General features: G+C 39.0%; 1 protein-coding gene across 2 annotated transcripts; it reads left to right on the forward strand.

Moving 5' to 3' along the window:
• Positions 1-25,632, forward strand: ppp3ccb (protein phosphatase 3, catalytic subunit, gamma isozyme, b). 2 transcript variants are annotated; one of them, XM_084104753.1, is made up of 14 exons: positions 1-386; positions 7,865-8,062; positions 9,153-9,277; positions 13,630-13,741; positions 15,481-15,626; positions 16,618-16,757; positions 16,907-16,984; positions 17,109-17,203; positions 17,405-17,530; positions 17,868-17,945; positions 19,545-19,629; positions 20,900-20,997; positions 23,224-23,250; positions 24,978-25,632. In XM_084104753.1, the coding sequence occupies exons 1-14, from the start codon at positions 335-337 to the stop codon at positions 25,151-25,153; spliced, it is 1,536 nt and encodes a 511-aa protein (XP_083960879.1). In that variant the 5' UTR covers positions 1-334; the 3' UTR covers positions 25,154-25,632. The 2 variants fall into 2 exon arrangements, with proteins under 2 accessions (XP_083960879.1, XP_083960880.1); XM_084104754.1 differs by lacking the exon at positions 23,224-23,250.
• Positions 25,633-26,848: the final 1,216 nt, after the last annotated feature.

Here is a 26,848-nt window from a genome sequence, read left to right on the forward strand (position 1 = left end):
GTTCATGAATCGGACATCGCTACTCCCTCGGAGAAATTGACAGCAGCTGGGTCGCCTGTGTGAGCAAACCCGAAGGACAGACACGGCAGAAAATAAAACTCTGCCGCTACAGTGGGCTCCCCCTTCCCCTTTCCCCCACCGTTTGAGTGTACATATCAACAAGCCGACCCGGACGAGCGCGCTGACTCCGTTTCCCCGCTTTTATAGCGGAGCGGTCAGGACTTTCCTCGCGAACTGAAACGTCAGTAGCTTAGCCGAGCTAGCGGGCTAACGCGACTAGCTGGGTTCAACTACAAGGAGGAATTACAGTTATTCCACCGAGAAAAACTGAAGGATGTCGGGGAAGGAGCAGAATAAACAATCCACCACCGAACGGCTCGTAAAAGGTACATTCTATATGAAACCGTACGTTTTTATTCAGTTTTACTGGTTTTGTGTTAGCTAACCCGCTCTGGTAGCTGATGGGTGACATTCAGTTTGTGTGTAACGTTAATATAAAGATAAACAAGTGTAGACATCTGTTGTGTTGACTGACTTTTGGATAACTTAGAAAGTCTAATGACACACATGTTGTTGGCTAATTTGACAGGTTGGCTAAGGCTGCATGGGATGGACTGGCATGAATTAAATGAGATCAATGAAGTTTTAAGCTGCAGTGTGCAAACAGTACGCAGAAGGAAAGCTCTTAGTGAATTAGACCATTGTAGGGATATTAGTGGGAATGCAATTTTACTCAGTGGTCTGATATGCAAAGCCCCGATGATTCATGAAATTGAAATTGACAAAGCCGTGTCAAGAAGAAGAAGAAAAAAACATTTTACATATTGCAGGTGTTTTTCTCTTTACTAATTATATATATATATATAAATATATATATATATATATATGTGTGTGTGTGTGTGTATATATGTATGTGTGTGTGTACATATATATTTTTCACAGCAACATTTTTCAAAATATAAAAGGATTTTGTATGTATAGATTTATCTAACTTTTTAAAATGTAAACATTTTGGTGGTCTTTCTGGTTACACTTAATATATAAATCTTAAAATAAGGAATTACTTTTTAAAATGTATATGTAATATATATTACTGAATAAACATATAAATCTTAAAATGAGAGATGAATCAAACTTTTTTTTAATGTTAAAAGATTTTGGTGAGCTTAAAAGCCACTTACTGTTTCAGAAAGACTGTAGAGGTTTACATGCCTTACATGCACAACATTGACTCTGCTAATATTAATTCACATTATTGTAGTACATATGCTTTCATCCTCTTGCTTCCATCCTTCCTTGGGATTTAGGCAACATCAGTGATCTCGGGACAGTTTAGTTCAGAAAACGCTATGCTCAAAAACTGTGTCACTTACTTTACCTTGCTCCCTTGACTGAGATAGAACTAAACTAATTGAAGTTATCCGTGTGATCCCAATTAACCTCATACAAATAATCTTTAAACTCAAAAAAGGATTGACCCCTGGTTACGTGGTGTATCAGCTCCCTATCAAGGGCTCGTGGGAGTTTCTTATATCAAAGGAGTGAGACACGTAGAATACACTAATTGGATCATTTGGTCCGTAGCTTCATGGGTATAGAAGCACCTGGGGAACTTGGGCTAGTTTTTGATTAAAACTAGTGTGTCCGCTGACATAGTGTGTTTTCTCCTCTCAGTTTTTTATGTGCTGCTGTCAGCTCGATGTGTTTTGGCTGATCGGGCTCAATTAGACGGTCTCTGTAATGAGCTGATAGCACTGGGCTCTCTAGTAGTCTGGATCCGTAATGACTTGCATCTTCCTTCCCAACTCAGACCATTCAGCGATCTAAATCGGTAAAAAAAAAAAAAAAAAAACCCTCCTCATTAAAAAGAGCCGAAGCCTGTTTCTGTCTAGAATCTGTGATCCCCTTTTGCAGGAACAGGAGCATTTCAGCTTCAAATTAGTTCCAGGTTTCACTGAATGCCTCTTTTCAGTTTAAGCACTCCAACACCTGGATTTTATGCTACACGTATGTTTAATTGCAGGCTGTCTGAAAAATGTTTTATTTGTAAGCCACGGTGGTCAGACATCCATGTTGCGGAAGGTTCAAACTTGAGAATTATTCAACGAAACGAGAGAGGGAACATTGTCTGCGGAATGATGCAGGTGTTAATAGAGTGCATTAGTGCCTGGTCACGTTTTCAGTGGCGTTTTTCCCTTCATTTTTCCCATAGGGATTTTTAAAAAGTATTTGTTAAAGCGTTATAATCCATGAACCAAGCCAACTAGATACAAGGTGAAAAAGTATAAATCAGACAAAAAAGAAACAGAGGTACAAGACTTAAGTGGCACGATCAGAATCCTTGCGTAGAGACAGAACGCAACATGTCATAATCTGAAGACCACACCCACCGGGGGGGGGGGAACAATCCAACCGTCTCCATTGACTTTGCATTGCGAGAGGCTGCCTCCTTGTCATTTCTGACTTATAACAAAAAACAAAACAATGTCGAAAAGCTGCTGTGTGAGAAGGTGTACAGCAAACAAGCTAAAAAAACCCAGAAATAAGTTTTTATAATCTGTCGACCCCAAAAAACGAGCGTTTAAGGACACAAAAGTGGGTACAGGCTGGAACGAATGGGTAAATTGGGATCCTGACACTCAGTATGCACTAAAAAATGCAGTAAACATTTTGTCACTGGTAAGTCAAATGTCAGTTTTATATATTATATTTTTGTAAGCTAAGCTGTACTGTCGCCGATTACGTTCCCTGCTCCAGTGGGCCACAGCTCTGCACAGTTTAGCTCCAACCAGCTCCAACTCATACCTGCAAGGAAGTTTCTAGTAATCCTGAAGACCTTGATTAGCTGGATCAGGTGTGTTTGATTAGGGTTGGAGCAAAACTGTGTAGAGCTGTGGCCCTCCAGGAATTGAGTTTGAGATCACTGCCTTAAATGCTCGTTTTTTGGGGGTCGACAGTTTGTTTGCTGTACACCTTGTCACATAGCAGCTTTTCGACATTGTTTTGTTTTTTGTTATAAGTCAGAAATGACAAGGAGGCGGATGGCTTCAACAAAAACTAGAAAATGAATGTGAGTTTTTGGTCTTCCAGAACCTGACTGTTGCACTCTATTGTTAATTGTTAGCACCTTGAAACCATTGCCACCCAATGACCAATCAAGCATTGAGTGCTGTTGCGCCCGTATTCTGATACCACCTTGAGATGTTCTGGGTAAGCATTTTTTTTTTTCTGGCCGATGAAAGGTGAACTCGAGTGTAAAAAGAAAAATCTTCCACGCTCACCTGTTGTTTCGTTCAGAAAATATTGTGTTTGGAAGGTAAAATAACTAAAGCTTGTCTTTAAAAGGACTATAATCTTTGTGAGAATGAACTCCAGCATGATTGAAGTGCTGAGTGGGAGTTGAGGTTCTCGCCAAGGCCGTGTCTTGATGAGTCCTCCCACTGCTAAAGCACGGAGCGTGGGGAATCAAGGATCGCAGCGGCACTTTTCTACTCCGCACTCATCAGCCGAGCCTTGCTTGGAACAATACCACGGAGGCGGAGGAAAGCTGAGGTTAAGTGCCTTTAAAAGCTTTGATTAGTTGCTAGACGTTTCCACGCAACTCTTTTCTCACTTTCCCCTGCTGAGAACGGCAGACAGTGCAGTAGTTGTTGTGCTGTGTATTTAAACATGGGCCAGCAGTCCGTTGAAAGCTTGTAAGGTTGGCATGAAAGAGCAATTCAAGTTGGGTTGCTGTTTTTGTAGCTATTTGCTGCTCTATTATACAGGCCAAACTGGCTTTAAATTCTGTATCTGTTTGAAATAAGAGCCAACCATTGCATTTTACTCAAGATCCAAAAAAGATGCTATATTATGTAGCATGAGCAGTTTTTTTTATATTTTAATTAGATTGTATCATTTCAAGATTCAAAGCAAACAGAATGGTCTGACTTGAGCTTTTTGAAATTATGCTGCATAAAACATACCTGCACAAAACAAAACCAGCAGATGGACTGGATGAAAATGCTAATTCACTCTGTCTGTAGGTGGCGCTTATGGAACAGCAGCGATATAGCGTTTCCTTGTTACCGCTGCACACTTTAATAGGCATTAAACGGAGGTAATATAAAAAAAACGCCATCAACTTTTCTGAAGACAGTCGGTTCCCTATAGAGACACATTCATATAAACCCCCACCTCCAATTCAATATTTATATTTTTCTCCCAATATTTTCAAGGTCTGAGCTTGGTCTGCTTGGTACAGTTTTTTTCTCTGCGGCACATCTGTGCTCTCCTCTTTTCGTCCTTCTTCTGTGTGTCCCATCTCTGGCCTGTGTTAACGTCATGGTTATAGACTTTATAATATTTCCACATTTTGAGAAATTATTGCAATGCGGTTTATGTACAAGATCAGCCACCCAAAAAAACCCACCATCAATCAGAACTGTTTTTTGTTTTGAACGCATGATCGGCAACCGGTCGGTTGACTTTGATGGCAGGTTGTCTGGTGCATCTCTAATCAACAACATGAAATCATATCACCATCTAATGCATGTCGTCTGGAAATGAGTTATGCAGCTGATGCTATAAAGTTTTGGACCCCTGTCAGGCTGCTGGTAAATTTGATGTTTTGACCTTTTGGCTTATTTACAGATAGAAACTAGAGCTGTCAGGGTCAACGTCACCCTGCTTGTGTAATTATTCTGTCCTCATGCATGATTAACGGACCTCGGGCCAGTCTCACACAGCAGCGTCTCTCTAGGTTCGCTTGTACCTCCCAAGATAGCTCTCGTCATCCTTGCCCAGAACAAGTCCATGAGATTTCTTACCAAAAATGTTCTCTAATATTCTGTAAAAATACAGAAAAAAACAGTTAGTGTGATAAAACCACAGATCAGGCTGACACAGGAAGTAACGACTTTTCTAGCTTCCTTATTAATATACATGCGGTCTGGTCCAAATGATTCTTAAAGGGATAGTCCATCCATAAATGCAAATTCTATTATCATTTAATCACCAACTTACTTGCTTCTGCATAAAAAAAGAAGATATTTTCAGTAATGTTTCAAATCTTTTTGTCTAAACAATAAGCCAGTGAGGTCCAAAACAACCACGTTAGACCCCATTGACTTCCATTATATGAGCGAAAAGATTGAAAATATTTTTCAAAATGTTATGTTCTACCGAATAAAGATATTCATACAACTTTGGAATGATATGAGGGTGAGTAAATGATGACCGGATTTTCATTTTTGGTTGAACTATTCCTTTAAGATTACAGAATAAATTTGGTTTCAAATGCATCTTTGAATGCATTTACACTTTTTATGGTTGGTCAGCTATGAAATGACCAAGTACAAAAGAACTGTTTTTGTTCTTGAAAACTGACTTGCTTTTAAGTGGGCCTTCAGTTTGGTTTTGAGATCATACACACACAGTATGTTGGTACTTTGATAGTAAAAACCCCATCCCGTCCTGAGGGCTTAATTTTCACATGCAAATGCACAACACTGAGAGGTTATACATTTTCGCTGCCGTTGCTGCAGAAGAGTGAACTCAACCCTCGATCCAGATAATAGCCCTGTTACGGCTTTAGTTAATATAGGCAAATGAGCAGGTGTCCTTCCTTTATTCTGTCAAGCATGAAAGATTCACCTTGTTTCTCTTCCTCATACTGGCATGCAACAAGACCAACACCCCCTGACAATTTCAGCCTGAGCAGTCTCCGAAGTCATTTTGTAAACCCAAATTGATCCTAATTCTGCTATTGGAGTCCCTGGAAGGTTCCTGTCATCTGAGCTCGAAGCTTTATTGTGGTCTATCATGCCTGTGGTCCCAGCGCTGAAAGCCGTGGCCGTCGGCCAGACCCACATTCTTTTGAAGAGCGAGTCGTGCCAACCTGGCCTGTGACCCTAGCGGAGAGGATTCCGTATCGATGCCAACAGCTGGCCTTCTACCCCACCCTAGCTTCAGGACGTAACTTCCCCACTCCTCTCAAACTGGTTTGAATGTTGTGGAATTCCTGCAACTGAAAATAGCTTAAGGCTCGGGGGGTTGCAGAGCAATTCCAGCAGGCATTTGTTTGCATGCCGCTCGCCCATGCGCGCGGTGTCTGAATGTAAAATCCCAGCCCCCAGGTTGTCAAGGGTTTGTTTAAGCTGTCTTCTCCACCACGGCAAGGGCTTCGTGTCTTCTTAACAAGGCCTTTGCGCGTTGGTTGGGGGAAGGGACGGGACCAGCTGTGGCCATATGTGTTCTGATAACCCACATAGCTTTGTGGGAGAGTCCCAAATTCTGACCAAAAACTGTAACCGTTATTACCGTGCATATGTTTCACTTTTAGTTTCTGACAGGCAGCTTGGCATTGCCCTTTTCAGACAGCCTCATTGCAAACTGTATGTTTTCAGTTATCGTAATGAATTGAGTAATAGATTGTCGTCTTGCAACCAAGTTTCACACGTCAGTTTAAATCGCCTGTATTCAGGGAAAGAATTGAAGCAATGCTAATTAGTGTTGCATCACGTGCAAGTATTGTTTTTGTGGTCGTTTTTTTCTTCTTCTTCTTCTCCCAAACCAGTTAAATGCAAAGCATGCCATGCAGCAGTGTCATTGGTCAACTTATTCACAGTCACCGAGCAAGAAAATTTCAGACTTCATAATCAGAGACAATGACAAACCATAATGCTAACTTCATAATGTGTTACCAACACTATATTGAGATTAAGGTTAGTGCTTAATAGGGATGCACTGAAATTTAGGCCACAGAGAATTATCGGCCGAAAATTGCAGCTTCAGTTTTTTGCCCGAAAGAGAAAAAATGTAGAAAATATATGCTGCCCCACCCCTCGGTGTTCAGCACTCAGGTTTCTCTCTCTCTCAGCATTTTTTGTAACTTTGTGAGCGGCTCTGCTTTCAAAGATGCACAACTTTAGAAGATGGAGTGGGCTCTATTTAATAAACCACCAATCAGCAACTCAGAACAGTTGAGCAACATATAGCAATGGCATGGCTGCTACCCAGAAACACCCTTGCATCATGACATTTAGAGAAAAAATATATATTTTTAGGGTTTGGTGTTTTCAAAATCCATAATGCTTAGTATTAACCCTTTGTGCTGTGGCAAGGAATGATACCTCAAATCGTGTGGCTTATTGTATGGTTTTTGGCTGGTGGACAATAAAACAAGAAAATAAATCACGCTGACTTTTTCAGAACACCTTAGCAGCTACTCAGAACAGCAACCATAGCAATGCCATGGCAACCACCCAGAACACCCTAGCAACATTGTGGCGAGTTTTGCACAGGCAAGCAATAGTGATGTGCAAAACTGCATATTTTTCTTAATCTTGAATAATTAGGCTGGTTCAGGTTCTGAACATTTAAAAATCTAGTTTGAACAATATAGATAGAAGCTTTGAGTTACTTTTGATGGAATCCTGAAAGTGGATAAAATCTTGGGCTGAGATATTTATACTTGGAGTAACACCTTTCTGTTTATGGTTCAGCGCTTTTATCACACACCATCTGGCTTTGAATTTGTGAAGGAGACGCACTTCCTTAACTTGGAGACACCCCCGGTCTCGGATGCTATGAGAGACTCTGAGACTGCACCACACTGTTATCGACTCTGCATGGTTGTGACTGTAAACATGCTGCTTTAAATTTAGACATTTGCTGCGACGTTCTAACGGGTAGCTCCAAATCAATATGGGGTCTGGATTGCTCCGGCACAAAGCTGTAATCCATTTTGTACAGCCAAAAACACACATAATGTCGTCTTGTAGTTGCTTAGTGTTTTTCTAATGTATCAAATGCTCGCCAGCAGGGTCTCCCTGTGACTAACAAGAGTAAAGAATTGAGTCTTCCTTTCTCCTCTTTCCCGCAGCGGTGCCGTACCCTCCCACGACGCGGCTCACCATGAAAGAGCTGTACGAGGACGGCAAGCCCAAGGTGGAGCTTTTGAAGAGCCACCTGGTGAAAGAGGGCCGCCTGGAGGAGGACTTGGCCCTACGCATCATCAACGACGGCGCCAACATCCTCCGCCACGAGAAGTGCATGCTGGAAGTGGAGGCCCCCATCACAGGTAGGCTATTGCGCACTCAGCCGTGTGCTGCTTGTTCTGATGACTCACTGTGCGGCGACACTACAAACCTGTCGTGATTGACAACCAACATCTACATCCAGGATGTGGTTCGCGCAGGTTTTTCGCTACACCTAATGCCGTACGATCGCAGAAAAACACGATGCCCACTGTTGACGGTGCTCGCCCACATTCCTGCTTGCTTGGATGAAAAATGAGATCATAGTTCGTTTGTTGGTTCACAGTGATGTAGTTCTTTTCATGAAGAACATTATGAAAGTACAATCAAGGTTCTGCCGTTACTTGATAGGGCATCTCTGATGTCATCCTTAATCTTTAAGGTTTAGTCTTGGCCCCAAAATAATCCTCAAGCCAGCGAGAAGAGCGTGATTATTTTCATATGGAGCTAGTCTTCCACAGCAACCTAATGTGGCTGCCCTATAAAGGTCAGAGAAACAGTTGCATCCTAGACTCTCTCGCACACACCCCCACACTTTAATTCCCCAGCGGAGGCCACAGGAAACCCCCAACACTCGCCATACACTCGAGCAAACACACAAACAGGTGTGTGGATATAAATGGGCACGTCTATCCACATCTATCCCCCCTCAACCCCCCCTTTGCACACTCTCATGTTTTTCATAACACACACTGTGTGCGCGTAATAATTGGCCTACAAGAGAAAAGCAAAAAAAATAAAAAATGGTGGCGTGCATAATGGAGATGGTGTCTCTGCTTGCTGTTTTCTACAACTTCTTACCTTGTGGAGGTTTAAGAGGAAATGATGTTGGTTTGGCCACATCCTGTTTAGGGTGACCACTATTAATATTTTTCACTCTGCTGTTTTTGGTGGGCCTAGTATTTGTATACTTCCGTCTAGTGGTTTTAAGATCAGCTATTCAAATCTTAGCATTTCTGCTACAGATTTTTTTCCTTCACCTTAAGATGACCCTGCATGTACACAATGTGATATTTCTTCGTTTCACAAGGTTTTCCAATGTTTTTGGTTTGGCAACATCCTTCCAATCATGTCACTCTGTTTTCGTTTCAACTTCAAGTGTTTGTCTTACTATGTTTTGTCGTCCATCTTCAGTGTGTGGAGATGTCCATGGGCAGTTCTTCGACCTGATGAAGCTTTTTGAGGTGGGGGGTTCCCCGCAAAACACACGCTATCTATTTTTGGGAGACTATGTGGATCGAGGCTATTTCAGTATTGAGGTGAGTGTTACTCTGTAATGATCACACGTTATGTAAAATAGGGTTAAGTGGTCAACAACTTTTATAATATGCATATTTAAAGGAATACTACAGGTTCAATACATATTAAGGTCTATCAGCAGCATCAGTGGCATGCTGTCGAATACCATAGCAAATCATTTAAACTTGCTTCTGTTTGCAAAAAAGTCCATTTGCCAAGGCATTATACATGGAGAAAAGTTAAAATATACACACATTATTGAAATTACAGTCACTAGAATCTACATTTATACCTGATAACATGAGGCTGGTGTGATCTTTCACTTCCCCATATAGTAACCCTGGTAAATATGGTAATTTTCACATTCACACACACAGATAACACAAGGGTTATTTAGCGAAAACTGTATGTGCAGAAGTTACATTCGTAGACGTTCTTCTCCCACTAACACTAAAAATGATTTAAATTTAAACTTTTAAACAGCTTACCCCTTAAAAAATCAACATAAACACATTAACAAACATATAGCTTCAGATTTCTGCTTTTAAACTGTCCATAGTGCTATACTGTACAAAGTTTTGTTTATTTAATTTTTTTTGAACTGGTGGACACAACCTTATTTTCTCTGGTAATCAACAGCATGCCATAGTGATGCACTGACATTTTGACAACCAAATATATTTTGTCTAAATGCCAAAACAAATCGAATTTGAATATGATGTTCAATTAGGACTCAGGTGATACATTTGACTGTAAACATTTATTTATCATCGTGGAAAAGCTACTACAGGTAAACATGTCAGCAGTGTGATCAAAAAGGATGCTAAAGTAGCAATATATAACATTTGTTTGGCTGAAACATTGAGAGGCGGAACATAAAAAGAATTCGAAAAACTTTACTATCACCTGAAAACATAACACCCTGAACAGTTCAGTTACCCAAATTTAACTTCCCTGACTCTATTTTTGGTTTTAGATTTTGTCTAAATTAAGAATGTACTTTTGTTAACTTATTTTGGTGCATGCCACAAATGTTGTCAATAGCCAAATCTGTATGAAGGTAAAAGAGGAGCAAAACTCAAGAGCACGTAGATGTGAATTTGAGAACTTGTACAATAAATATTCGTACTTGTACGTGAATATTTACACTCACAGCTCCAATGTGAAAACATGTAAAATAAAAATCTGAAGTTGAAATTTGCACTCGCAGACAATAGTCACAAACCTGTATTCTGAATTTGAAGCTTTAGACAAGTAGTCACACATGTGTAAAATGCCATTCACAGAAATACAATGACAGTCACAAACTTGTAATATATATTTGCATTTATTTATTTGCACCTAATATATCGCGAAAAGAGTAGCAAAATTCAAGGCATGAAATTTGAAATTGCAGTGACAGATTTGAGAAGTTGCAAGTGCCTAATTGAGGTTGTACTGCGAATGTGAATGTAAGAATAAATGCAAATATATATTACAAGTTTGTGACTGTCATTGTCTTTCTGTGAATGGCATTTTACACATGTGTGACTACTTGTCTAAAGCTTCAAATTCAGAATACAGGTTTGTCCCTATTGTCTGCGAGTGCAAATTTCAACATTCAACTTCAGATTTTTATTTTAAATGTTTTCACATTGGAGCTGTGAGTGTAAATGTTCACGTAAAAGTATGAATATTAATTGTAGAAGTTCTCAAATTCACATCTACGTGCTCTTGAGTTCTGCTACTCTTTTACCTTCAGAAATCTATTTTAAATCTAGAAAATTGTTTTAATTAAAAGAGGCTAGTTTGTGTTTTAAACTACTTTGTAATCACTATAAAAAGTCCTTTGTATTTTTAAGGCTTTGTGAACACATCTTGCACATTGTAAACATTTAAGATGTTCACATTTAATGTAACTTGGCCTTCAGAAGATGCCATGTGGCCGTGCTTTTCTAACAGCCTCTGTTGTACCAGGATGCATTGTGATGATGCAGTCAGCATGTCGCCTCGGCCTGTAGCACTGTATCATCATTGTAAAGCAACCACAATGATGAAGCAGATGGCATTAAAGGATTATTGATCCTGCCATCCTGTAGGCCAGAGAAAGCGTTTCTCAACATCGAGGTTACATGTCATTTGGTTTGAGAAAAATTCTGGTCCAGTTTATCAGCTGCAGTCTTTTATATCGTTGTCTGATGTCATTCTAAATGGGCCTTGAATGCGAGTCCTCAAAAAGCTTCCACCTCTGCATCTCTCTTTGGTTGCAAAGTTCAGGGACGGGAGAAATGTCATGGTTAAAAGAGGCGGCGTAAGAGAGCGGACACACCGCTGCTCAATACCATCAAACACAGTTGAGGGTTCAGGGCCGCCCGCGTGCAACCTGAGACTCATAGAGAGCATGTGTGTTTCACAATAAAGGCCACGCTAAGTTCCTACTCCCTCCCTGGACATCACAGACCACAGAGGACTGAACTTCAGTCATCCGCCACACCACCTGCTAATGCCCTCTGACTGAGACACTGCAGTCATCAAACGTTTCGTAGGTTAGGCCACCAGACTTCGCCCCACCCCGACATCCAGATCTGTGTGGAGTACGCTTTATTTTCAGTATTTCTTTCACTATAGGACTGGCCTTTTTAAAGAGAACTGTCCACTGTTATACAGCGGTGTTCTGTGATTAATCTAACCAGGTGTGAACCCAAAAGCCTTGCTGGTGTTTAATGGGATAGCATGCCAATGACAAGACAGGCCAAGTTTTTTCAAGAAAACAATACTGAGAACTTTAGACGTTTCAGTGCTTTCCAGTAGAGAGATGATATCAGAAGCGAATGTGAAAAGATTGAAATCTTAGTCTTGCTTAATGTAGCAAAATGTTCTTTGTCTACTCGGATGTGTCAGTGGTTCAGTGTGTTTAGAGTGTACATGAGATTCGGCTTTGGAAATTCTTGTCTGCTAGCGGTAGTTTAAAGTTGGGGATTCTTACTGTATACATACAGTAACTAAAAATCGTACACTACTGTTAAAGTGTTTGTTCATCAAGACCCTTTTCTATTTTAATACATATTTTAAAATGGTATTTATTTCTGTGATGCAAAGCTGATTTTTCAGCATCATTACTTTTGTAGTTCACAAAAATGTTTAACACATTACAGAATAAAAGAGTAGTTGTCCAGTTACAATCTTGAAAATAGATATAAAAGAAAATTATTTTATGGGGAAAAAATAGCATTCAATTCAGTTTTGTGTAAAAATGTCTTAACTCATTTGATTGGAGTACTTGGAGTTAAGAAATTAACTCAGTTATTTTATTTGTTGATGGAACTATTTGTAATGGAAGGACAAGTCAACCCCATTGCATTATGGGATATAGTATTCTTTACAGAGTGTACTAGTCTCAGTGGCAAATGAAGTCAGTCGTTTAGGTATTCCGTGCATAAAGGAAATTTGCATACTGTGAATACTAGTGATCTGTTATGATGATAGAAGGGTTTTCATTTTTGTGTGATCTATTCCTTTAATAAAATGTCAGGAGTAATGGAGGTATAATCCTCTTAAACACTGAACCTGCATATTAGTTTGAGCTAAATCAAAATACTAATGTTTAGAGATACTGATACCTGATTATTCAAAATGCTATCTGCCGATTGTTTTTTTACATTTATTTTTTTATTTTTTTAAGGACAAAAATATCCCCCAACTAATGCTCTAAAGTTAAACTATACAGGGATCCCTCTTATTTGGTACATTACTATAATATTAGAGGTTAAAATTAACAACAGAGCACAAATTATTATATTCAATTACTATTTATTTTAATAAGCTCCTCTCTAGTGTTTTTATAGTAACTAACAAACTGTGAGCAAACTGGATAACTTTCCTGAGGTACATGCAACGTTAAGTGACATTGTTCACAAGCTGTTAAGTGACAAGCTGTTTTATTGACGTCGTTCACCGGTTGAACTGAGCGATTACACAAGTCTGATACATTTCGGTAAGTTCAACGGTGTGTTATTCATGCATGCATGATATTCATGCATGTTTTTTCATGCTATAACATGCATTTAGAGAAAGAGATGGCTAACGCTGCCGCTTGAATGCAGTTGCTGCGTCACATTTAAGAGCGTCGAAATGCCATTTATTGTTTCATAGGGTATTCATAGGTTCAAATAGAGCCTGCTTTAGCGGTGCTTTTTTTTTTTTTTTTACTGTTAATGCATTGTCGCATTAACTTCACACACATTATGAGTTGCAGAGTGAAATGTTTTCCTGCCCCCTTTTGATTGACAGGATATAATCTGCTCAGATCATCAGCTGTTTTTATCATATATATGAAAGTATCGCTAGTGTATGTGGTTCATTTTGTTGATGTGTGTTCTGTTTGCATCTGCAGTGTGTGCTCTATCTGTGGACCCTGAAGATCAACCACCCAACCACCCTCTTCCTCCTCAGGGGCAACCACGAGTGTCGGCATCTCACTGAGTACTTCACCTTTAAACAAGAATGTAAGCTCAGCTCTTTAGAAACACTGTGTGTGTGTGTGTGTGTGTGTGTGTGTGTGAGAGAACGTTATAAAGAGAGCGAAATGAGATTTTACCACATCCTATCATTCAACTCTGTCATGGCAATTTTTTCCATGGCATCCCGAGAGAGCTCATGTCTTCTTGAGAGTATTGGATGGCGGGCCACGGGCACAGAGCTCAATCACAATCCCTCAGCGCTCGTCAGGGCTCTTCCCTCCCCACTTAGATTTAACTCTGACAGCTAACTGAAACCCTTCCACCAGCAGCTGATGATCATAAGCAGACCCACACAGAATCTGTGCAAAATTGTAACGCCTGTCATTTATGCAATTTAAAGTCCTTGTCCTGTACGTGTTCATTAAATACTTTGGCTAATGTAAATATGCTTCCAGCTGCCACTTTGCAGTTTTCTCAGCCTTCTTTTTTTTTTTTTTTTACAGTGTTAAAAAGTCTATCTAGATCAGAAAGCAAAATCATTTCATTTTGCCTTCGACCTTGTATGCTTTTGCTTTCTTTCATCACTCGCGACAGCTTCAGAGAAATATCCACTCAGAAGACGATTAGGGTAATGGAGTATTTTGACTCATGTCAAACTGGAATATTACAATTAGGCTACTTATTCTACCGGTTATGTTGGACAATACCAGTATGAAATGTTTTACCGGTTTAAAGCAGGGCCATTATTAATGAAACTTACTTGATAACAACAGATCCTATCCTAAGTTAACAAATAGAATACCCTTAAATAATGTATAGAATGTATAGTTGCGATTTTCGCTGTTTGTACAAATAATATCCATAAATGAGAAGCACGTTCAATCACGGCAAGCATTGGCCGTGGTAACGAACAGTAATAATTTGACATGTTCTGACTTATAGTCTGTTAACTGACTTTTGAGGCATTTTGTTAATAGTATTGAGTTTGTGCTTACTGGTCCTGCACTGCTTAATGATTCAATTGATTTGTAATAAATTGGCTAAATTTGGATTATAATAAAAAAGGATATAATGCGAGGTAAACACATCACATGTATATGAGCTATTTTTCTGCAGCATTCAGTATGGAATTTGTTTGAATGATTGATAAATTCATAAATGAAGTAGACTATTTCAGATGGATCACTTACAGAGACTACTAGTCAGTTACAAAATGTCCGTTTATAAGTTATGGAAATGAAGTCATGCTGCACATCCCTAGTTTGTATCCGCAGAATCCTGGCTGTTTCTCCATCGAGCTAATCAAAGAGCCTTTGATTATGATGTGCTACTTCACCAATTGCCGGCGCGTTGCAATGTTGTTCTTTGCTCATCACGAGGCAGCCTGTTTCTCATCTGTCAGTGCTGCTGTTTACAATACGCCGCACGGTTGGCCCGTTCTAAAATGTCAGGATTTAACGGCGGTATGCGGCCCTTGTTCCACGTGTAACCTGTGTCTGGCCTCTACTTCCTTTAATCAGCCTCCCGCCACGCTGGTTTCTTCAGTTCATCCCAATTAGCACGCAGATCTGCTGTAACATCACCTAACAAGGCATGCAGCCACCTCCTCCTCCATCTATTCCTCCAGCCTTGGAAAGTTGGCAAGCCCATCTGCCCTCACCCACCCAGCATTACTGCGATATGTCAAACGGACAGCGTGACAGCCTTGGCTTGAAAAGCTCATCACCCCGCTTGCGCCTGTTCAGAGATACATGGGTGTTTTTATTGTGGTTCTCTCATTGCAGGCAAGATTAAGTACTCTGAGCTGGTGTATGATGCCTGCATGGAGGCCTTTGACTGCCTTCCCCTGGCCGCTCTGCTCAACCAGCAGTTCCTTTGCGTTCACGGAGGCCTGTCCCCCGAGGTCACCTGCCTTGACGACATCCGGAAAGTAAGTAAGATGTGAAGCATCACTTTGAAGCATCACTGTGTTCTGTGTACCTATGGTATTCTGTGTCCTGGGTATGACAGTACCAGATGATGGTGAATATGTTGCAAAGGCAGCGCTTTGATCCGTGTAGTGATGATGCTTTTAATGGGGAGTTGTGCCGCTAAATCACAGCATGCTGTCAACATGCTGAAACCCTCTCTGAGAAGTTGAATCCCATTTAAAGAACTGCCACTAAGATAACAAAGATAAAAAAAACTTTATGAAATCTTGGTAAACTCACTTGTCTACCTCATCATTTGAAATTGTTGTTGGACAACTAGCGACCACCCTGACTCATCCCTATTTATTATTATTAACCTGGACCAGTGTTAATTTTGACAGCAAATTTAGATTTAGTCAGTTTTTTAGCAATGGTTTTATCTTTAGTCGTTTACATTTAGTCAGAGACATTTTTAAAGATGCGAAAGAGAGCTCAATTCAGTACACATGCACTGGCGTTTGAGGCGGCTTTCTGTGCGAGCGCTTTTTTAGGTCGTCACGCTTTTTCAGATTAATCCATATGTCTGCTCTTCTCTTTCTCCCAGACATTTACATTTTTTGTATGAGACATGCAGCAAGTGTATGCCAACTTATGTCAACCCGTCAGGTTGAGAAGCACGTTACAATTCAAATGTGTGCATCTACCGCGTTTGACATCAGTTCTGACTGGATCTCTTCCCAAAATCGTCCCTCCCCAACATTTTCATCTTGTTTTTATCTGACGAAAATGTAAATAGATTTTCGTCATAGTTTCTGTCATTCAATACTGGATTTTATTTTATCGCGTTGACAACTGATGACAAATTATTCATCAACGAAATTGCCACTGGCCTGAACAAGATGATTTGCGATTTTGTAGAAATCCTCACCGATCATGTAGATTTTGAACAGATTGAGTTTGTATTGTTGCAGTGATAGATAAGGTGCTCTGATTGTTTGCTTTGCTCTGCAGTTAGACCGGTTTAAAGAGCCGCCAGCTTTCGGGCCGATGTGCGACCTGCTGTGGTCTGACCCTGGTGAGGACTACGGCAGCGAAAAGAGCTCAGAGCACTTTTGTCACAACAGTGTGAGAGGATGTTCCTATTTCTACAGGTACTCCAGCTGACAGTCTACCCACATGCATTTGTTCGATAGCTGCCTACTCAGTCCCCGTTCACAGTCGCACCCCTCAATGTTAGTCATGGCGTTTTGACTGATGGACTGCTGGAATCGCTAATTACACCTCTCTCCGTCTCTAACAGCTACCCTGCAGTATGTGACTTTTTGATGAATAATAACTTGTTGTCAGTTATAAGAGCACACGAAGCCCAAGATGCAGGGTGAGTCCACTGCACTGCACACTCTTAAACCAGTCTATTTGCAGCAAGAGCTTCAATTCTATTTTAACAGCTGTTTTTAAATGAACCCCTGACAATTTCGGTCCCATTTCACTGACCTCCTTAGGTATCGAATGTACAGAAAAAGTCAGACGACAGGCTTCCCCTCATTAATCACAATCTTCTCTGCACCAAACTACTTAGATGTGTATAACAATAAAGGTAAGAACTCTCAAAAAGCCTGTGCTATCATGCTGTGCAGTTTAATATCTAGCCGTATGCTATTTCTCAACAAGGTAAGCCAGTTTTGCTGAAATGAAAATGTCTATTTTTTTTTCTTCCTCTTTTTCAAAATTAATTAAATATTAAGTCTCTCAAAATCAGAACATACTTTCAGTTTTTTTTGTCCTTTCACCTCATAAGCTGCTGTGTTGAAATACGAGAACAACGTTATGAACATCCGGCAGTTCAATTGCTCCCCTCATCCGTACTGGCTGCCCAACTTCATGGATGTGTTCACGTGGTCACTGCCCTTCGTCGGGGAGAAAGGTAGAAATGGCAACAGCTTAGTCTTTTTTTTTACATTGATTTTGACACCTATCAGAAGTGCATTTGCAGAATTATTGGATGTGGGATTATTGGATGTTTTGCGATTTATCAGTTCTGATGGTTTACTTTATTGACCCACAAGGAAACATTCAGACAAAACATCTGCTAACTAAGAGATGTCTGTACAAAATGACCATAGACCTTATGTTGAACACTATGAAGTATGACGTATGCAGTATTAGAGCCTAAGCATGTAATATAGTAGAAGTAGACCAATTTTTGGTTCAGAGAGCATATGTTGGCAGTCTATGTAATGTCTTCTCTCATGTACTCTCAGTAACAGAGATGCTGGTCAACGTGTTAAACATCTGCTCAGATGATGAGCTCATGTCAGAGGGAGACGACACATGTGAAGGTAAGAACATGTAAAGCTGTTTTACTGCACTGTAGCTTTTTTATTTTTTTATTTTACTCCAAATAAATTCAGTTAGACTTAAAGTTGATAACCACTTCTTTTTAGAGGTGAGGGATCAGGGCTCAAAGATTGCTAAAAAAATTTTAATAGTTATTTTAATAATATTTTAGATACCAGTGAAATTTAACAATTTTTAATTCCAATTTCGATATACCACAGCAAAAACAACTACTAACTAATATAAAGTTAAAATATTTGGAAAAACTATTATTTTCAATGCTCATTCTGACCCATTCTAAAATGATCTGTTTTTCCTGTAAGAAAACTGTAATGATTGCCTAACGTTATTGCTAGAAAATAAAGTTCAAAAGAACAACATTTATTTGAAATATACATTTTTGTAATATTAATAATGTCTCTGTCACTTTTGATTAATTTAATGGATTTAGTGTTAATTTCTTTCAAAATAAAAAAGAATTACTCACCCCAGACTGAAACATTTTTGTATATCACAAAAATATTTGGTACGTTTTTTTTACTTTCCACTCAGCAATAATAATGTAATCAACATTTGCTTGAATTTAAATGTAACACAGTGTGCTCCATTAGCCTTCTCGCATAAATGTCTCCTTTCTTCAGTTTCTTTTTTCTCCTCAAATGGATTTCAGCTCTGTTAAATATATATCTGCATGCCCCTCATCTCATCAAATAATAGTTCTCTGATTAGTGTGCATTAGTCCTCCGTGAATAACCCATATATTTCTATTTAGGACACTATATTCTCGTGTGAAAGTTGCTTTAAATATGAACTCCGTGTTCAGCGTTGTGTGATTAAATGGGCATCCTGCTTTATTATTTTATCTGTTTGATGCATATAACACTGCAGAGACAGGAAGTACATAGACAGTGCTTAGTTTGTACATCATGAATGCCTTCAAAGCATGTTCTTTTTGTTTCTTTTTTAAATGATCAAATTTATTACAAACCTTCTAGCACCGCAACATGCACCGCCCTAAACCGTTTTCAAAAACTACCCCAAACTGGGTCTCCATTCAGTCACGTCAGTGATTCAAAATGAATTGCTGCTCTTAACGTAAGAGCCATGAAGTACAGTGATGCCTCTTGCTGTAATGAAACCAGATGAACCCGTTCTGAGCACACATCTGAGGAGCTGTCATGAAGGAATACAGTGTCCCATTTACTGTTCTTGATGCCCATTTGATTTGTCCTTCTTTTTTTTTGAATGGTGCATAATTTTAACTTGGCCTGACACACTTCCTCTGTGTGTCTGTGAGCCTTTTGAGTTTTGAAATGGGGTTTATTTATTCCTTATGGGATTCAGGATGTAATGCCTCATTTGATCTCCAGTATTTTATGACTCTAGCCGTCAGATTAGGACTAGTTTGCATTTTGCAGGTAATGTTGATTACCTCTTTATCATTTTTTTTCTGGATAAAATTAGTTCATAAAATTTACAAGACAAGGTTTTAAGTAGACTGATATATAGCAAAATTGTCCCCATGTACCATCAATGAAACTAGACTCTAACCTTCTTACTCTCTATTTTTGTTTTCCTCTGTCCCTCCCCGTTTGTGGCAGGTGGCACCCCGGCAGTCCGCAAGGAGGTGATCCGAAATAAGATTCGTGCCATTGGCAAGATGGCCAGAGTTTTCTCTGTTCTTAGGTGAATATACACACTTCACATACAAATCCCTCCTGGCCAGGGATTTGACACGCACACACTCATTTCTGCACAACAGAGATGTTGACCACTATAAAAATATCCTGTTATACTTGCGGTAAAAAAACTTGCAGCTGTGGTTGCCAGAAAAATAAAATACTGTGACAGTGTTTCCAGCTTTACAGGATGCCTGTATATTTTATTTTTTTAACTGTGTATTTAATGAAGTGATATAATGACAATATATACCTACTTTAACTACCGAAATCTGTCTTTTTACCTTAAAAAGTACTGATAACCACAACAATAATACAGTTGGCACAATAGAAAACCTCATGATGAATCGGTTCATTGTAAGTGAACGGACTATAAAACATGGTCACTACAGTATATAGATGGTGTACAGGGTCACACACATAAAGACAAAACACCATCAGGGTAAAACACGGTAAAACAGTCAAATAAAATAATGCAATACACATTAACTAAATAACAATGTATGTAATAAAATGGAAACTAAATGCAACATAAACACACTAATCTACATTACTGACAACGACAATAAGAAGAAACAAAATCGTTTATAAAACAGTTTCATCAAATGAGATGTGTAAAGTAGAGACTTCTGGGAATGTCCTTTTTATTTACAGTAAAATTACACATAAAGTGATGTTAAATCATTTACAGTTTTTCACCGTATATGGTAAGCTAACTTATATTTAACCAATGAACAATGAACATTTTTTGTGGTGTATTCTTTAAAAGCATTTGATGCAGGTTTGCAAGATATGAATAATGAATTTAAGGTTGGTCAATCTATTTATAAATGGGTTACACTTTATTTTAAGGTGACTTAGTTACATTGTACTTAGTCAAATAAGTACTGAGTAATATTAACTACATGTACTTACTATAAAGTTAGGATTAGGGTTTGGTTTAGGGTTAGTTACTTGTAATTATGCATAATTTACTGTTATTACTATATTAAGTACATGTGTAACTACGTCACCTTAAAAACTCATGACTGTGTCATGGTCAATAAGTCTTCATTTTTTATTTATTTTTACTGGTTGGACCACATGACAATTTCGAGTCAATGAATTAATACCATTAATACCTTGTTATACCATTTTCAAAAAAAATTAAAGTCCACATGAAACCATGGTGAATACAATGATTACATTTCTAAGAGCTTTGCACATTTCAAAACCCTTTTTCTTTGTGGCCCCTTTTATTTGTCATTGATGTAAAAACAGAAAATCTGTATTTTCAGAGAGGAGAACGAGAGTGTGTTGCAGTTAAAGGGCTTGACCCCTACTGGGACGTTGCCTCTGGGTGTCCTGTCAGGAGGCAGACAGACCCTACAGAGCGGTAAGTCTTGCTCCTGGCCTTATTGAGTGGTGTTGTGGAGGGTGTAACCGGCTCTCCACCAACCCCCTGCTCCTGTTACGCTGTTACTTTCTCAGGCTTTCTGTCTATAACACTCTCTCTCACCCTGTTGCTGTCACCGCCTTGCCCGGCAGCTCTGCCTCTCTCACGGTGCAACACACCCATCATCGAAAGTGATATCGTTAAGAGAGGGGGAAGGTTTTAGAAGGGTTTGGTCATGAAGGGGTTTTCAATCTACACGCTTCAGATTTCCTGCCCTGACAGGGACCTAAAAAACTTCCAAGCACTGCTGAGATCATAGCGAGTGCCAAGGAGCTGCCGTGGGTGATGCTTTCACAGTGAGAGGGGCTCCTGTGAGCTTATGACTATGACGCAATATGACCCAATTTAGCCAGCGCCTGTCGGTGTGCCACGCTTCCTCTCCTGGCCTTTAATGTAAAAACTCACCAGCCTGCTGCATCCTGCTTACCTACTCACTGCCACATTAACATGGTCAGGTTTGTTTTTGATGAAACTAGTTGCCCTTCCTAGAAACATCATAGCAATGTGCTAAACATCACTCAGTACTGCTTAATATCCACTTGGAAACACAGTGACTAGTTTCACATGCTCAAAACACTCGTTTGTTACGGTGAATAAAATGGCTTGCTTCCCATATGGGCACAATAGCTTAACATATCTGAGCACTGCACTCCTATGAAACTCCTAGGCCACCGTTCTGCCAAAACTGCTCATTTTAAATGGTTTTGGTTTTCTAAAGCATAGACTTTTAAGTTGTTACCAAAAAAAATTATATTTCAAATAAATGCTGTCACATCGCAGGATGTGCGGTGTGATCGTAGTTGATCCGTACGCGCCGTACGGATGTGTATCATTATATTGAAAACAGCATACGAATAAACCTGCTGCTGTTGATCAAGACAGGAAAAAGACTTTTGTACTTTAATGTATAAATTAAATATAATTAATATTTGTTAAAGACTATGTAGTGTAATTTTACATTTGATTAAATTTCTGAAAACTGAAAAGTATAAAGCATTTGTATTTTTGTTCTGTTGTATTGATCTATGCATGTAATTAGGAATGCACCGGTATGAAAATTTTGGCCGATAATTCTTTATATTTGAAAGCCAATAAATCTAAATTCAAATTTAATTTGAGAGCCTGATTACAAGAACAAAAGTCTCACCATTAAAAGCCATGTCCAAAGCACATAATTATAATGTTCTCTTTATAATTTGATGTATCCCATATGACAGACTCGCTGCACATTTTGCACTACATTGCACAGTCATTTAAATTGTATTTTAAAGCAATTCAAAGCCATCATGGCGAACAGTATTGTGCATCGCATCCCCACATGTAATTTATTTTCTATGCAGATTATCTCCCCTACAAAATCACCTGAATCATTTTTGAATGATTCATCCTTTTCAAATTGAGCTGTTCAAGTCATCTGGTGAAATTGTTTTAATTTCACAATGTATATCACATAAAAATAAAAATATTTTCCAATATTGTATCGTGCAGCCATAGTATAAAAGGGTATTTATTAGTGGAAAATACACTGAAAGGCACTTCTAAGGGACTCTAAGGGCATTACATTTTGAAAGGCCTTGCTCTAGTGGTCAAACGTCAAGGCACAATAAAATACAACACCGTCTTGTGATTGTAACGTGTCGATGGTGCACTGGGGGAGGGGATGTAAATAAAAGGATTCTTCAGAAGCCGAAAATAGAAATAAAACAACACATCGCTCAAAGCCGTCTCATCTCTCATCTTCCTGTGAAGCCCACAAATAAACTGTCTTCGTACATATACAGTACATTGCATGGCGTTTTTACGGCGAAGGCCTCTCCTTGTTTGGCTATTGTATAACTTCAGCTGTAAAAATAGACTCTGTCCATGTCAAGAGTCGTTCAGAAGGCCTTGCGTCTCGGGTTCAAAAGCTTGGTTTCTCAAACAAACCTCACCAAGTAAAAACTAGTTTTGAAATCTGTTTATGTTCTGAATGAAGCAACTAAACTAACATCTTTTAGGTTTCTCCCTGTGTGGCATGTGAAGCGTTTGGGCTGATTTTGGGAGGGGACGATGAATGAATGGGCAACAGGGAGGGGGTTTGAATGTACTTGTGATTGCATTGATAACTTGACTCACTTTCTTTCCCCGTTCGTTTTGGGCATGGCACTACTACTCATGCTTACACAGCCACCATAGAAGCAGAGGAAGCACAAGGTATGCAAGACATCTGTGAAACCTTCTCAGTGTTGTCTGTCTGTTACCCTCCCCCTGTGATTTACTGTCTGTGCATCTCGTCCTTTTGTAGTCGCCAATATCGTTATTTATTTGTGTGCATGTAGTTCACATGCTTGTTACTTTTAAAGCTAGCAATTTAGTTTGATTTGCACGTTGAGATATTTGTTTGTTGTTCCTTTGTGTTGTTTTGTTGCATTTCGTCTGTTTGCATTTAAAGGTGCCACTAAACGGATAAAAATGACACAAATGATGATTGTATTTCTATTTTTGGGTAACCTATCTCTTTATCCCAGGATAAACTTTGGTAGATCTAGCCGTTGAGAGAGGACGTTTCAAAAAGTCTCACAATCGTGAACGCCAGCACTTCAGTCACAGCTGTTTAAAGGGGGAAGCCAGAGGCAGGGGTGTGAGCAGACCACAGCATGAGACTGAATCTTTGTTTTTATCAGTTTCACTTCCTGACCAAAGAGCACACAGATAAACTCAAATCTAGGCCTGTTTTTGCCTTTAATGTCAGGCTTGACGTGGGTACATCAGCGTTTTTCTGGTGAATGCTATCTGAACTAGTCGTACCCTTACTGTACATCCTCAACTTCTCTTTTTTTTACCCTTCTCATGCTTGGTTTGTTCAGCTTTTTCATCAACTTTTTTTGGGTACTGTTTGGGGAAGAACAGCCCTCTCTTAGAAGTCATGCGACTTTAGTGACTGGAAATGTTCACGTCTAATAAGTTAATGTTGGAATGTAGGACTGCATGATTTGTGGGTGGGAAAAAGACTAATTGCAATTTTTCCTCAAGCTTGTTTTTTTTAAGCTCCAGGTTTGCTGTGCTTTTTTTGATTATATATCAATGTTACTATAAAATAGCAGTAGAAGTAATAATAATTACTATTATTACTAAATAAAAATATTAACCAAAATAATGAATGTTACTATTGTAATATATCACTGTAAAATTACAATAGGATTTGTCACTTACTTTGTTCATTTTCTAACGTTAAACCACCAACTATTTATTTGGGCGGAAAACTATAGGAAGCCTGCATAGCCGGTTTATAAGTGCTTCTCATTACAAATTTGGTAAGATGGCTGGCGCATGTTGCGTTCCCAAATGCACGTTATAAGCAACCCAAGCTCAGAGCCGAATTTGTGTGGCATTTCCTGTGAACGGAGCTGTTTGCGTGTAAAAGACACACTTCGCTCTGAAACAGTGCATACATTTATTTAATTCATTCGCAGCCTTTACATTTTAAAAATCCATATCGCAATTTGTTTAATTTCCGATTTTTTTTATTTTATTTTTCAGTTTAACAGATAACTGTGCAGCATGTTTTGAAAATCTAGTCTCAAATCTTACGGCGCATTCACCCCATGTCGTAATTCCCGTAGGGAATTACACTTGTAAAAAGTGTTCACGTCATTATAGAACTTGTAATTACAATTTGTAGACTTTTTTTTTTTCTTTTTTCGGAGAGATCCGACTGTACCACCAGTCCCCTAAAGATTAATTTTGCCATTGATAGTGTTGATGATGTAATTACGACAAGGCGTGAACACAGCTTTTTTAATCTTAAGGCTAGGGTAATCTGTAAACTGACACGGTAATATGCACAAGGATACCAGTAATACCCAAAACGAAAGCAAACATTGTCATTGTTGTATGTCACTTCAAAAGCATTATTTAACTTCGTGCTTCCATACTTCCAGCCATCCAAGGCTTCAACCCTCAACACAAGATCCAAAGCTTCGAAGAAGCACGTGGACTGGACCGGATAAACGAGCGAATGCCTCCGCGCAGGGACAGCGTGCAGCCAGACGGCACTGCCAACTCCATCAACGCAGCCAATTCCCCCGACAAGAACGGCACCAACGCACAGGCGTAGTAACCCAGCAGCTACCTAGCGCTCTCCCTCATCCTTTCCTTTCTGTCTCTCTTTTTTTTTTTTCTCTCTCCCTCTGTTTTCCTCTCATTCTCTCTCTTTTTGGTAGAGGTGATGCCCCCTACATGCAAAACTCTCCAGGACCATTTCGGGGAGAATCGCACAATACCATGAAGAGGGTGTAGTGAAAAACAAACCATGGTTCTTATTTATTTATTGAAATAGATGATAAGAAATGTAAGATCTGTAATGGTGGAAAAATTGAGATGAATGAATACATACGTGATGAATATTACATGTGTACATAAACAGAATATATATATATAGACATAGCATTGGGGTGGTGTAAGGTCATCTTAGATTCAGTAGTTTAAAAAAAACAAACACAAAAAAACAATCCATTTTGTAAATTTACGTTTATAAATTAGATTTATTTCTGACATTTTTTTTTCATTTCTTTTCTTTTTTTTTTTTTTTAACAACCAAGACTTGCTCGGCAGAATTGCGTTATCGATGTTTGTGCGCTTGGCAAAGGAATTTTTTGGCCGGCATAATTATATAGAATGCTTATTTGTGAATACACAAAGCAAGTATGATAATTGTTGATGCAAAAAAAAAAAAAAAGTTTTATTGAAACAATGTGAAAAAAATACCTTCATAATGCCAATTATAGCTAAGGGGGGTGCATTAATAACAAGTGTTGACACATTTATATGTACATGTACATTTTCAAGTGTTCCCTCAACCAAATGTAATGTTTACTTTGTTTCATTTGTTTTCTTTTTCCTGTTCATAACTCAAATTACTATACTGATTTGTAATCAATAAGGTAAAAAAGCAAAAGCCATCCTGTAAGATGGTTGGAGGAGCTTGTTTTTTTTTTTCTTTACTTTTTCCCTTCGATTTGTAGTCAGTCACGCTTTTATCGGCCTCTGCCATAATTTCGAACACTTTTAGACGCATTTTGTTAGAACCATAGTGGTAAAAGGCACGGTTTAACTGCCATGATTTTACACAGACATTTTTCTTGCCGCCCATAATGTATATGATAAATGTGATTGGATGAGGTGAAACGTTAAGCATCTCAGAAAATGAGCATACATGCCTTACATCCCGTCTCATCTCGGCTAAATGAAATTAGTTAAACCGAAAAGTCTTTCAGTTTAGAAATGTAGAAAATTTTCTGTTTCTACAAAACCATTGTAGCCCACCAGTTGGATGTTTTTAACATTAAACTCCATTTAATTGTTTTTCAATTTGTCTAATTTTTGTACCTATTAAGGTTTGCATCAACAAACTTGTAAGTATCTTCAGCGCTAGTATTTCTATAGCTGAGCAGAACGCTCTTCTAAACGCCTGTATTCTATAGTGGACCATTTTCCACACATATGATTGACTAAAGCCTCATCTTTTGCTTTTACCTAAAGTAAAACAATGTTATTTTGATTGCTTTTACTATACCGAGTGTTTTGAGAAGGACAGGTTTTGCAAGAAATGTTTACCAAATCGTCTTTTCAGACCTTTTGTTTTCTGTTTTTTTTCTTTTCTTTCTTTTCTACACTGTACCGTTATCATTGCATAAAATCCGGTGACTGGAGATTTCGCTGCGCAAAGACTCTGACTTCCCATACGCTACACGTTTGAGGTCATGTGCCATGCTAATAATTATAGCGAGAGTTCTGTGTGCAGGCATTGAGG

Source organism: Abramis brama (assembly GCF_963993115.1).
Source record: "Abramis brama genome assembly, chromosome: 25".
Lineage (NCBI taxonomy): Eukaryota > Metazoa > Chordata > Actinopteri > Cypriniformes > Leuciscidae > Abramis > Abramis brama.

What these genes read in the sequence shown, in the direction of transcription:
- ppp3ccb (XM_084104753.1), top strand. Translation starts at nt 335, where the DNA reads ATGTCGGGGAAGGAGCAGAATAAACAATCCACCACCGAACGGCTCGTA. An exon ending in GGATGTTCCTATTTCTACAG is followed by an intron (nt 16,758 to 16,906) that starts GTACTCCAGCTG and finishes CGTCTCTAACAG; the next exon opens with CTACCCTGCAGTATGTGACT. An exon ending in AGATGTGTATAACAATAAAG is followed by an intron (nt 17,204 to 17,404) that starts GTAAGAACTCTC and finishes TCACCTCATAAG; the next exon opens with CTGCTGTGTTGAAATACGAG.